General features: G+C 35.8%; 2 protein-coding genes, 1 non-coding gene and 1 pseudogene across 3 annotated transcripts; 2 read left to right on the forward strand and 2 right to left on the reverse strand.

Annotated features, from left to right (window-relative positions):
• Positions 1–682: 682 nt before the first annotated feature.
• LOC145564648 (arabinogalactan O-methyltransferase 1 pseudogene) lies at positions 683–1,837 on the forward strand (annotated as a pseudogene).
• A 511-nt stretch (positions 1,838–2,348) lies between these two features.
• TRNAL-AAG (transfer RNA leucine (anticodon AAG)) lies at positions 2,349–2,429 on the reverse strand. The gene has a single exon. It is a non-coding gene; the product is annotated as a tRNA-Leu (tRNA).
• A 220-nt stretch (positions 2,430–2,649) lies between these two features.
• LOC145562063 (uncharacterized) lies at positions 2,650–8,123 on the reverse strand. Its single transcript, XM_081622228.1, has 7 exons — positions 7,965–8,123; positions 7,837–7,877; positions 5,350–5,407; positions 4,144–4,237; positions 3,540–3,624; positions 3,401–3,466; positions 2,650–2,910 (listed from the first exon to the last, which is right to left on the reverse strand). Exons 1-7 carry the CDS (start codon positions 8,044–8,046, stop codon positions 2,797–2,799), a joined length of 540 nt encoding a protein of 179 aa, XP_081478354.1. The 5' UTR covers positions 8,047–8,123; the 3' UTR covers positions 2,650–2,796.
• Positions 8,124–12,068: 3,945 nt separating this feature from the next.
• On the forward strand, positions 12,069–13,448 carry LOC145563299 (ribonucleoside-diphosphate reductase small chain-like). Its single transcript, XM_081623745.1, has one exon. It carries the CDS (start codon positions 12,257–12,259, stop codon positions 13,256–13,258), a length of 1,002 nt encoding a protein of 333 aa, XP_081479871.1. The 5' UTR covers positions 12,069–12,256; the 3' UTR covers positions 13,259–13,448.
• The last annotated feature ends 88 nt before the right edge of the window (positions 13,449–13,536 follow it).

The raw sequence follows: 13,536 nt of genomic DNA on the forward strand, positions 1-13,536 counted from the left end.
AAAAAAAAAAAAAAAAAAAGCTTTACTCTTTACTGCCCTTTAGCCTTTTCTAACCCATACCTATCAAATGTCCACAAAAAAGGTTTTTACGTAGTGTTTGGGCTTTATTAGACTAGTGAACCATCACTGAACCTGGCTATACAATAAAGAGAGTTTTTTTTTTTTTAACAATAAAGAGAGTTCAGAAGTAAGAGAGAGCCTAAATTATTACATCTAAGCACACCAACTTATCAGTAAATTAAAGAGTAGTATTATTTATTTCATCAAGTGTCTTCATAATTTGTAGGATGAACTAAAAAAAATACTCCGTATGAGTAATTGGGTAATATACTACATACGCTACAAAAGCGCATGAAATTTGAGCCATGAATTAAATTAAATCCAAACAAAAATTACACAATTATAAAACAATTAATTAATCATGACAATTATACGTGCTACCTAACCAAGCACCTTCCAACTCCGAACATCTAGACAAATGTAAATCTCGTTAACTAACAATAAAAAACATCTCCTTAGACATGAATGAATTACACCAAAATATTACAAACAACAACAATCACTAATTATTCACCTCACTTTCATTTCATACTATAAAACTTCTCATCTTCATTGTAAATAATTTATTTTATTTAATTATCCTTCTACTTAGATCCCACAAATTAAAATCTTAGAAATAAAAATGAAGGCGCGGCGATTACCACTAGACAGGCCATGGCTAGCGGTACCATTAGTGGTGGCAGTAATGATCGCCGTGGCATTTCTAGTCGTAAACTTCAAGGTGGTCACGACAAAGGCCGGGTTGTTTTGTGGGACGACATCGGTGGTTGAGAGAAACGTTATACCAATACAACTTCATGCCGTGTTACATTACGCTACTACCCGTGACATACCACAACAGTCTACTGCTGAAATCCGGGTTAGCTTTGATGTGTTATTCTCTCTTTACCCTTGTAATTTTTTGGTTTTTGGGCTGGGTCATGATTCGTTAATGTGGGCCTCGTTTAACCCAAATGGGTTCACCATGTTCCTAGAAGAGGACCCTATTTGGATCAAAACAGTTCTAACCAAGGCCCCAAATATAAGGGTCTATCCAGTGGGCTATAAGACCCATCTTTATGATGCTAAGAATTTGTTGGCCCATTATAAGGCTGAGCCCAATTGTTTGCCCCCTAAGTTGCATCTTCAAGGTAACACCAAATGCAGGTTTGTCAATCTTATTAATCCTTAATCTTTATTAATTAATGCATGTTAATAATGCAATGTCATAATAGATGTATATGGATTTTGATTGATATTTGAAAATGGTTTAAATTATCGATCTATTACAACGTATATCAAATCAAGAGTAAAACTTAGAGTTGGTTGATCGCAGTTGTGGCTCTTATTTAACAAATATTATATTCTTTAATTAATACGGAGTATTAAAAAGTGTTCAAATTTTTTATTAGTGTATGGACCCACCTCAACATCAAAAGTTTGTTTTAATGGATTTTATTATGGATGCATGATCAGGTTAGTCCTAAGTGATCTACCAAATGAAGTGTATGACAAAGAGTGGGATGTGATAATGATAGATGGACCAAAGGGGTATCTACCGGACTTGCCGGGGCGGATGGCAGCAATCTACACGGCGGCAGTGATGGCGAGGATGAGGACGAGGCCAGGGGTAACCCATGTAATATTGCATGATGTTAATAGGAAAGTAGAGAGGGTTTATGCTCAAAGGTTTCTTTGTAGAAAGTATTTGGTAAAGGCTGTAGGTAGGCTTTGGCATTTTGTTATACCTCCTGCTTCTAAAGACCAGAATCTAACGCCTAATACATTTTTCTGTTGATCACATTTTTTTTTTATGTATCAATTAATGCATACTCATTACTCAATGGAAAATTTTTCTCTCTTCTGAATTGATTATTCTTTGTAACACCTTCAATTATAGGCCCTCTTTAAGTTATAGATCCCGAGTAATCGCCTTTATAAACTAAAAACTCGTGTGTGGTGATTAGCTCTATTTGTACAAGCTAAGCTAAGTAGTTTGTAAGCAAAAAATGTAAACAGCCGCTCTCAAGTATGTAACAGATGTAAACAAAATGACAAGAATAGAATAAAGAAAGTTTACAAATATTAAAAACCGAGATAAAAAGGGGAAAGGACGTTCAGTTTTAAATTTAAACAGGGCTGATGCTGTGAAGAATCGTATACCATGGGCATGGTTGCCATGGGCTCTCAACTGGCTGAGTCAGTTGTTTGTGGAAGTCCCACTACATAGAGGAAGGCTAACCCACTGCAGCTGACGGCGGATTGAGGCTTAAACTATGATTAAAATTAGGCGCTTAAAAAAAGAAATTTGTTGAGAGTGGGATTTGAACCCACGCCCTTTCGGACCAGAACCTTAATCTGGCGCCTTAGACCAACTCGGCCATCTCAACTTTGTTGTACTTTTACTGATAACAAAGAATATATTCCGTTATTCCTTTTTTAAATTTTATTTTTTTTAATTTACTACTGTACTTTTTTGTAAAAAAATAAAAATAAAACTCTAATTGAAGATTGGATTGGTCCTTTCTCATCACAAAATGAATAGATTCCATGTAATGCAAGATATTGAATTGGAGTATAAATTGGCTAATAAATGACAGGACACAGGAGTAAGGAAAAAAAAAACTCTTATTAACACTTTGAAATCAAGTCCATTTGCAGCTAAAGAGATTTTTTTTACTAATACGAATATACAAAGTGCAAGTTCCTAGTTCAGCTAAAAAAGAGTAGATGATATGGTAAATTCTCAAGCAACCATTAGTTTGCTCTTGCTATTGGCACATTTCTCTTTCTAACGACCTCCTGAATTTGTTCCACAGGCATGACAGATACCCAGTTATCGAAATCTGAATTTTGCTGTTGCTCGTGTAACTGCAAACATATTACACAGTAAAACACTTTAGAAAACGGTTGACATGAAAGGGGGAGGGGGGGTGGGGCAGGTGCTCTAGCATACACAGCATGAGTGGAGATAAGGATATCAGATGATAAAAATATACTCATCAAAAATCATCAGAACTCGCATTAGTGAGTATGAAACACCAAGAGCCCAAGCCTATATGTTCTATAATTATGAGCTTACCTTCTAAAAGGAAAAGCTAATTAAAGTACACTGAGAAAGAGAACTGATAAAGATCTCTACTTCAAACATTGGTCAGTTGAATTATACTTGGTAGGTGTTAGCTGGAAGGGGAGATGATCAAGAAATTTTTACAACAGCAGTAATGCATATTTTAATAAAACTTGTGAAAAGCATATTCGCAGTGAAGAAATTAAAGTTCTGTGATGATTTTAAAGAGGATTGCAGCTATTGTCAGAAACAGATTAGCCTCAATACAACCAAGGTGAAGAGAAAGTAAACCTTGCCAAGAATAGCCGACTGGTCGTCCGTGTGAAATTTACGCATATGCTTTAACATCTCTAGTTGCTGTAAGAAAAATTCACCAGACACCTTTCAGCAATAATTCCTCACAGCATTAAAAGTGTTAAGTGAACTCTACCTGTGCTTGTAGATCATGCTGGTTACGCATCTTTTTGGCAAATTCATCTGTTCCAAGCTCAGCTTCATCACAGGCTATCTCTTCCCTGCAATTTACACCTTATCAAATCTCCAAAATCAGATTCTTGGTACATAGATACTGTCACTGTCAGTAGGAAGAGCACTAGCATAGAAGAAACAGCAAGGCGAGGAATAGAAAATTGCTAAGCAGAGAATTGTATAATGTCCCTGACTTTGTTACATACATCAGCCACAACGAGAACAATGATAAGGAAAAAAAAAAAAAATAGAGGGGAGGGGGGGGGGGGGGGGGAGAGCAATTACACTCCTATGAGTTAGCAAAGAAGCAAATGTGCAAGCCTATAGCCACAAAATTATTTTATCATAGCTATTACTACAATCATAACAGGTTATAAACTTCACTAAGAGAAAGAAACAACAAAAAGGCAGATATGCAAGCTTTTTTTGTTTTTCCCCTTTTCATCCTGCAGCATAAGACCCTAGCCCCTAGATCCTCACTCCAAATAATTTCAAAAAAAGAATAATTTAGCTTGCGCAAAGAACAGAAAGGGGAACAAAATAACTTACAGAAAAAGAAAACTTACTTAGCCACAAATCCATAGAAGCGAATCATCAAGTCCCGGTCATTCTCATATGCCATATTCACTTTTCCCAGGCAGCCAATTCCAAAGCTAGGATCTGCAATTTTGCCAAAAAGTCATGTCAAAGTACTTTTTATTCAAAATATGATATATAATTCACAAGTGAGAGTCCTAAATACATCTGAGAGAAAGAGGGCACTAGGGCGGGCATAAGTAATAAGCTTGTACTTTCCTAAGAACACATGACTGCTTGCATATTGTGGTCGTCAGTGCTCATATGATATGGCCTAGAAGACAGATGCACATCAATCAAGGAGTTTGACATATCAAAAAAATTTGGGGACATTGGAGAGTGAGCTGATATATAAAAATGTTTGAATCTCATGTAGCGGCCCAGCAGACTGAACCAGGTCGATCAAGAAGTTTGATAGTCCAAAAAGGATTTGGGGAAAAACATTTTATAGTAGTGCAATGCATCTGCTATGTTATGCTATGAGATGGATGACCATAGTCAATTACAATAAATTCAATTTTGCAGCTGATATGGATAATTCAAGAATAACCCAGCCCTTACCCTTGATCTGAAGGGCATGGATAAGTCTATTGTTAATCCACAAACAGCAAGAAATGAGGCTCAATTAGGTTTCTTTCCAAAAAAAAGCTTCAATGAAATTTGCGATAAGTCCATTAATTTTAAGCTTTGGGGAGAAACAAAATATCATAAACTACATTGGTACTTCAACCAACCCAAAAATTGAGCACGTAACTAAATGACTTTATAACCTGGATACCACAGTACAATAATGCTTTCATTTTACTCTTCAAGATTCAGGTTGCAAACACAGATTAGCAGATAATCCTATGCAAAAAAGCGCCTAACACTAGCAATAATAAATTGGCTTTGGCTGGAAGCTCAAAGCAAATAGCTTATTTAAAAAATGGCTAAGTGAAACAGCATACAGAAATCATAGCAATAGACCATTTGATTATCTAATTTTAACATTTATGGCTTCTCAACACCCAGTAGTAAATCCTTTCTCCTGACAGATCACTGCCAAGGTCAATGTATAGAACTAGCACAACTGCACAAGAGCGCAAATTTATTGACATAGTTAGTTCACCCCTCATAGGTTAATATCACAAATATGTGGGAAAGAATGCAAAAATCTGGTGAAACCAACACAGAGTAAATGATTACAAAAAACTAACCAACACCCATTTCTAAGAATATCTCCTCTTGGATTGCAGTTGTCACAGCAACAGCTTCCTGCAGTATTTCAAATTAGATTATAGTTACACACTACCAAGGGCCATGTAAACAACAGAATCTGTATCTAAAAAAGGAGTTTTTATTACAGAAAAGAAAGTTTTTATACAACCAACTTATCATTGTCAGTAAAACTTACCAACTAGCACAGCATGGGCATCAATTCAAAGTCCAGCAAATGCTTAGGCAATGCCCAAGATAAAAATCAGATTGAATTTACAGAGAAGGAAAATAGCATAAGCAAATTATCAAGACTCCAGCCATGTTAAAGCAACGAACCTCCTATTTCGAGGATACAAATCACCATCTAGAAGAACCTACAACGTCTTAAGCACAAAGCTTTCCAGAATTACAGATCCAGGTAATGGGCCATTTTCTATTATGACACAGGTGTATACATTAACACTCCGCTGAGTCACTGATGTCTCTAAAGCTCCCCACAAATGGTACAAAAGGCGTCTTATGACACTAGACTTGAGGTTTTAAAATGACCTTAATGGATCTTATTATGAAGGATATAGATCTCAGCCATAAATTTCAACTAAAAATAAGTGAAAGCCTCTGAAAATTGGCACATGAGTACATGACAAATAATGCCCTTATATGGACAGGAATAAGGTTTTAATGCTCCCAATAAACTTACAAGTTATGCTGAAGGGGTCCTGTTCATTATTCACGTGTTATGATGTTAACAGAACCTAAACACACCCAAGCCGCCTATAAGGTGCAGATGAACCACATGATCATTCGGATCATAATTAGCATCAAACATAATATAGCCACAACACAATAGACCCAAAATTTCAGAAAATCACACCCAAGAAGCTTTATCAGGGTGGAAATTTTGCAACTATCGTAGATCTGTATAGGATACAAGGGGAACGATTACTTGCCAATAGAAACAAGAATTCATACCCTACAAAAACGAATAGATATAGCTCAGCCTTCCTAATAGTCTTAAAAGGTCGTTGGCAACTTGGCAGTATAACGCTGGTATAAACCATGGGTGACAAAACGCTGAAAAATGTCATAGTAAACTCCATTCGGATGCTATAAATCCACCCTATGAAAATTGGGGGATTTTTGTGACCACTAAAATCACTGTCATCATTCATCACCATGTAACTATGCAAGCTTCTTCTAATATTAGAAAGTCAAATTGACAATAGTTAGACAACTATAAATACCTTCCAGTTAATCTCATAAAAAACAAAATCGTTCAAATAAATGACACTTATGGCGTAAATGACCTTGAAGCTATAAATCCCAAGTGAAGACCCTTTAAAAGCTGGAAGATGAATATAGATGAAAGCTGATAAGAGCCTTTGAAGCTTTGTAAGATTCTTTGATGAAAAACATACTGGCAATTTGGCAAAGGCTTACTGTTCCTTTGCTTATAAGTTATAATTGAGGTTTAAAATTGGCAAGAATCCTATAAAAAAAAAAAGAGGAATTCCTTGAGCAGCCTCTGCGACTCTAATGGTAATATGTGATCATAATTACAATAAATTTGTATGAAAATTTCCAAGGGAAGTTCTATCTCAATACTCATGGTAATCTTAGTTCATCCCAAAGTATCTCTTTTTCGTCACAACATACATTACCACTTGGGAGATGGTATTTAATGGTGATGGAAACATATGAAGAAAAACATATGGGATATGCCAGGGTATGGAAATATGGGGTTGCACTACCATGGACATTGGCATGATATCTTCTTTGCAAATATACATCTAAATCTGTTCTTACTACCTCCTTCATTACCACCTACCATACGGGTAACAAAAGTCACCAAGAGTCCATATTGTCAGTGTGTCACGCATAATCGAGAATGGCTCTGATAAAGCCTGTATCTAATGCTATAGTCAATAAATCAAAACAAAATGACCCTTATCTACATCGTTGACAACAAAAAAACTTCATGCAGTGGCCCAATGTTCATAGTGTTCTTAGATAACCCAAAATCAAAGTCTACTGCTTCTGACAATAAACCTAAGCCATGCCAAGAAGTCCCATTTCGAACATCATGCAGTGAAAAGCCTTAACACCCTCGACCAATACATAACACATGCCAATGGAAAATCTCAATTCTCAAGCAACTTCTAAATTTGCAGTACTTAAATAGAGACTATCAATCACAAAAAGATATTCTTGTCCCAATAATTAAACAACTTCATCCCAATGTAGTACTAATCAGGCTGTTATATGACATTAAACCTGAAATTCATTGCCAAACATTCCCAGAAAAAACAAGTCATTGACCACAAACACTTTAATAGAGCAATGCAAGGTTTTCAAAATTCAGAAACCTCTATTTTCTGCTGTAGTCTACTATTATTGCAAAAAATCAACGACACCCATGATTCAAAAACCTTCAAATTATGCTTTAATACTACCATTAATGCATAAAATCAAGAAGAGAAAGGTACCTGATTATCTAAAACAGCTTCAGCTATGCGTTTCTTGACATCTGAGCATCATCAAATTGAACATGGAATTAGAAAATTAAAATTTAAACAAAAAAATAGAGATAAATATTGGGGATAAATTAAATTACCAGGTAGAGAAGTGAGATAATCGAATCGATCGAAAAGGTAGAGTAATTGATCTCTGGATAACATTCCTGTGTTCTGCGCCATTCTTTCTTACTCCCGATTTTGAGATTTTCCTTTCTCTTTTCTTTGCTTGACTTCACTAATGTCACACAGTTCTACCCTTTTTTTCCTTTCTTTGTTTCTCAAATGAGGGGTATTATGGTCAATGTATTTATTGTAAGGTTCTTTCAAACCATACAATCAAAAATCAAGGTCGGACTAGACCTTATCATCAAATACTACCTCCGTTAACCATTATCTACAACTTTTACCAAAAATGGACGCTAAAGATTATGTGCAACATTTCCAAACCTTTCCATATTTGGTAAAAAAAAATTAATAAAATTACAAAAATACCCTTACTTAAAACTTTATAACATCAATTATAATCTTAAAAACATGATTAATTAATTACCAAGCTTACCTAATTAATCTAACTGCTCATATCAAATTTAATCCATCTTTCCCAATAACTCATTGAAATCAACCAAACTAATCCAAAATCATCCAATTTCTCCTCATTCATACTCTAATTTTTCACCTTCTTCATCTTCCCCATTACCTTTCTCCCTCCTCCTTCAAATTCAATCCAGATCTGGTACAACAAAGAAGAAGACGACGAAGAAGAAGACGACGTAGGTTGTTGTCAGTGGGTTGGCTGTGTATTCGGTGGGTGTGGCGGTTTCTTAGGTGGTTTTGGGTTCGAATTGGGGTGGGTCGTGATTCTGGGTTCGAGTTGGGGGTTTAGTTTCTAGTGGGTTGGTCATTTTCGGTGGGTGGTCGTTCTCGGTGGGTGGTTTTCGTAGGTGGTCGTTTTCGGTGGGTGGGTGGGTTTCGTAGGTTCTGGGTTCTGGTGGGTGGGTGGGTTTCGTAGGTGGGTGGGTGGGTTTTGCCGTTTTGGTGGTTTCGTCGGTGGGTTTTGGAGGGTGGTCGCCGATCTGGGTTTTGGTGTGTGTTCGTGGAGGTGGTGGTTCCGTCGGTGGTTTCGGTGGCTGAGACGCTGGATGGCTCTATCAATTATTTTTTTTTTATTTATTTTTTTTAGATTTGGATTGATTAATTATTAATGACATACCCTTACTTTTTGTTAAGTACCATTAAGAAGTTTTGCATTGGAGTCCGTTCCTCTCCCCAAAGTTGCAGATAATGGTTAACGGAGGTAGTATCATGCTCAAAACCGTAAAATGTGACGGGCCTAATGGCCTTGTCAAGCCAAAGCAAACTTTCATGGCTTTTTTGAATTGAGTTCGATATTTTTTTTAAAAAAAAGTGTTTTTTGGGTTGTCTAAGCCCGCTCTTTTTTTCGAATCGGATCGAGCGGGTCGTAAATGATGATCTCTAAAACATACCGTGAGTATTTTTGTTTAATATGAGAAATGGAATATCATTAATAATAGTCATATTGTATATTGCATCGACAACAATTATCAAGCTTTGCGAAACACACATATGTATAAAATTAACTCAATTTTCATAATCAACACAATTATTTTGTTTAAGCATACTTTACCACAATTAGTTCCAACTCCATGTTTCAAGTTGACGCAATATAGTACGTGTCTACAATGTCTTCACAAAGTATTCACTATGAACAAGAGTTAAGTATACAAAATGTCTTTTATGTTTGGAGTTTGTTTGAATTCAGCCCCTAATGTTTGAAATGGTTAAATTTAGTCTCTCAACCTTCGCTAAGGGTGGTCTAAATGCTGACTGGGACAAACGTGAAGGAAACGTTTGATGATTTGGATCTGAAATACCAAATTTGAGGGACCTGTAATAGATGACTAGGCAAAACATAAAAGACCTTAACTCATTCATCTGATTTAATTTGTTATAACCTTTCTTTAATTTTTACCTTACCTTAAATTGCAAAAAAATAAATAAATAAATTAAATACCTGAAGATGCATAGTATCCTTGTTGTCTCAACAGGCGAAAGCGAAGAGCTAGATCATGAAGATTATCAGTACCTTCTCCGACTGTACTATAAATCTATAATATAAATCATAATGCTTTTCTAAAGTAGCAGCGATTTCATCTCGAAAATAATATTCAAGACCTATTCGTTGTATGGCATCAATCATAACCAATTTTTCTATATCACCATATTTTTTGCTTGCCATTATTTTCTTAATCTTTTTCACCAACTCTTCAAGCTGACTTTCATCCTGAAAAAAAGAATATAATTGAATATTTGACTATATACGTTATAAAATTAATCCATTTTCAAAGAGGGTGATTTACTTAGGTGCAAATTTTGCCTTAGTAAGCAAAGAGGGAGTTAAAATCGCCCTCTAAGTTTCGTCCTATAGTTTTGAAGGGCAACTACAATAATCTTCCGTCCTCTTTGTTAATGATCAAAGAAGGCAATAAATTTCACCCTCTTTGATTCTGATCAAAGACGGCAAAATATTTTGCCCTCTAAAATCTAGTTTAATAGGACAATCAATTCACCCTAATTTATGTAGAATGTATTCCCCTAATGGATAAACAAAAACAAAAATGTTGCAAGCAAATGTACTACAATACATACATAGCTAGAAATTGAAGGAAAAAAAAACCGTCCATTTGTTCTTTTTTATTTGAAATCTGAAATGATTTTTTTAGGGGGGAAATGATTTTTCTTTAATACTGACTTAACTTAAGTCAGTCATTTTGCGCGCTTCCCCACGTAATTTAACCTCAGTTTACCCTAATTAAGGTTAATTCTAAATCAACTAACCATACTAACCTTAGGTAGCTTGTAATTGGACCACGTGTCAAACTTACCCCTAATGTTTACTGTTGCAGGTCCCTAATGTTTGACGTTTGAGTTCCAAATCAGCAAGCGTTTCCCTCAAGTTTGGTGTTTCAGATCCAAATCATGCAAACGTTTGTCCTAGTCAGCATCTAGACCACCCTAAGTGATGGTTGAAGGACTAAATCCAACCATTTCAAACATTAGGGACTAAATTCAAACAAATCCCAAACATAAAGGACTTTTTGTATGCTTAACTCCTATTAACAAATTAAAGTTAAGGTACTTCACAACAAGAGGAGAAGCAAACTAAAGAGATATCTTAACAAATGAACAAATGGCTCTTATCATATTAGAAAAATCGGTGACTTTAGCAATTTCGCGTAGTTATTCACCAATCAAATAGTTTTAGAATCTTTGGTCATGAACAAAAAAAAAATCCAAGTAAATAACAACAATACTAATGTTATTATTGGCCAAATAGTTTTGGTCATCCAATAATCATACTGTAAGGCGTAAACAAATTGTGAATATTTAAAGATATCGACCAATAATACCATATGTTTCATGTGCCGATGTGCCATGTAACAAGCCTCATACAGACTGTCATAATATAACGTTAATGATAAAAGAATAACACAAACATTATTACAATACTACTAATAGCAATGATAATCGATATATTTTATAACTAAGTAATTTTTAGTTATTTTTTTTAAAAAAAAACATTTTTAGTCATCCATTAATCATAATTTAAGACAACGTTAACGAAGTATAGTTATTCAAACGTATGGACCAATGAAACGACACATGTGCCAACGTGCCATGTCATACTTCACACGACCTAAACCTCAAACGAACACAATCCGTTCTGGCGTCATCCCATGCTAGGCTACTAGCAAGCACAATTGCATAATCCAAGACTCCACTAGACCACTACCACCTTATTGTAAAAAAAAACTTGCTGAAAACAAAACAAAAAAGGCTGTAAAACTTTAAATTTTATATTTTAAAACCCTAAAAAAAAGCGCTAAAAACAATATCCCGCCTTCCAATAAATATCAAACCAAACACAATTAATTACTTCCCTCCTTTATTTCAAAAAATACCACTCAATTTTTAAATTAATTTCGTAGACTTTCATCAAGCTTCTCGTGTACGATTCAACTTTCCCAAAAATTAAAAGGGTAAAATTGGAATTTTATAAAATAACCAACCAACAACCCCTTCAAATTCTTACACGTCACCAGAATATCACCTACCTTTATACAAAATCCGCAAAATGCCCTCATCTTCTTCCCTCAGATTTATTCTCCCGCAAGCTTCCCACTCAAAATTTCAAAACTCCCCCCAAAATTTCAAATCCCTAATTTCCCCAATTTTTTCTATAAAAACCACTCTAAAATCCCCATTATTCTACATTCCCAATTATCAAAACCCTAAAAAATACCTCCAATTTCTCAATCAATCTTTCATTCTTCCCCAATTTCGTCAACTTCTTCTACAAAAAACCCTAAAAATGCCGGCGAAAATCGAAGAAACCGACCCACTTCTCACAGAAAACCCAGATAGATTCTGTATGTTCCCAATTGAATACCCACAAATCTGGGAAATGTACAAAAAAGCTGAAGCTTCATTCTGGACTGCCGAAGAAGTCGATCTTTCGCAAGATGTTCGTCACTGGGAAACCGTCTTAACCTCCGACGAACAGCATTTCATCACCCACATCCTCGCCTTCTTCGCCGCATCAGACGGTATTGTTCTCGAGAATCTCGCCGGAAGATTCATGAAGGAGGTTCAGGTTGCTGAAGCTCGCGCTTTCTATGGCTTCCAAATCGCCATTGAAAACATTCACTCTGAAATGTACTCTCTTCTTTTAGAAACTTATATCAAAGATTCTAACCTTAAAACCCATCTTTTTCGTGCAATTGAAACTATCCCTTGTGTTAAGAAGAAGGCTGATTGGGCTCTTCGTTGGATTGATGGTGCTGAATCGTTTGCTGAGAGGTTGATTGCTTTTGCTTGTGTTGAAGGGATTTTCTTCTCTGGGAGTTTCTGCTCTATCTTCTGGCTTAAAAAGCGTGGGTTAATGCCGGGTTTAACCTTCTCGAACGAGCTGATATCGCGAGACGAAGGGCTTCACTGTGATTTTGCTTGTCTGTTGTACAGCCTATTGAAGAAGAAGCTGAGTGTTGAGAAGGTGCAGGGGATAGTAAAGGATGCAGTCGAAATCGAGCGAGAGTTCGTAACCGATGCGCTTCCAGTGAAGCTGGTTGGGATGAACTGTGAGCTGATGAGTCAGTACATTGAGTTTGTTGCAGACAGACTGTTGGCTGCACTCGGGTGCGAAAAGGTTTACGGAGTTCAGAACCCGTTCGATTGGATGGAGTTGATCTCTCTTCAAGGGAAGACTAATTTCTTTGAGAAGAGAGTTGGGGAGTATCAGAAAGCTTCTGTTATGTCTAGCTTGAATGGTGCTAATGGTGGAACTCATGTGTTCAAGATGGATGAAGACTTTTAGGTTTAATGATGAAATTTAATTATTATGTGATGTTTAGGAGATAATCTTTTAGAGTATGCTACTACTACTGCTACTAATTGGTGCTTTCCAATATATGTAAAATATTATCAGTATTACAATGTTTGTAATTTTACTTGTTCTCTTGTATTAATTTTGATGCCTACTGAAATAAAATGATGTTGAGCTATGATCAATTGGTGTGATTTGGTTTATTTGTTTTGCTGACTGCATATCTGATAAGGAAAATTCATTTGTATATCGATTTTATGAGTAAATAT

This window comes from Chenopodium album, chromosome 10, assembly GCF_948465745.1.
Source record: "Chenopodium album chromosome 10, dcCheAlbu1.1, whole genome shotgun sequence".
Lineage (NCBI taxonomy): Eukaryota > Viridiplantae > Streptophyta > Magnoliopsida > Caryophyllales > Amaranthaceae > Chenopodium > Chenopodium album.

What these genes read in the sequence shown, in the direction of transcription:
- LOC145562063 (XM_081622228.1), bottom strand. Translation starts at nt 8,046, where the DNA reads ATGGCGCAGAACACAGGAATGTTATCCAGAGATCAATTACTCTACCTT. An exon ending in TTCTATGGATTTGTGGCTAA is followed by an intron (nt 3,625 to 4,143) that starts GTAAGTTTTCTT and finishes TGTAAATTGCAG; the next exon opens with GGAAGAGATAGCCTGTGATG. An exon ending in AGCATGATCTACAAGCACAG is followed by an intron (nt 3,467 to 3,539) that starts GTAGAGTTCACT and finishes TTTTTCTTACAG; the next exon opens with CAACTAGAGATGTTAAAGCA.
- LOC145563299 (XM_081623745.1), top strand. Translation starts at nt 12,257, where the DNA reads ATGCCGGCGAAAATCGAAGAAACCGACCCACTTCTCACAGAAAACCCA.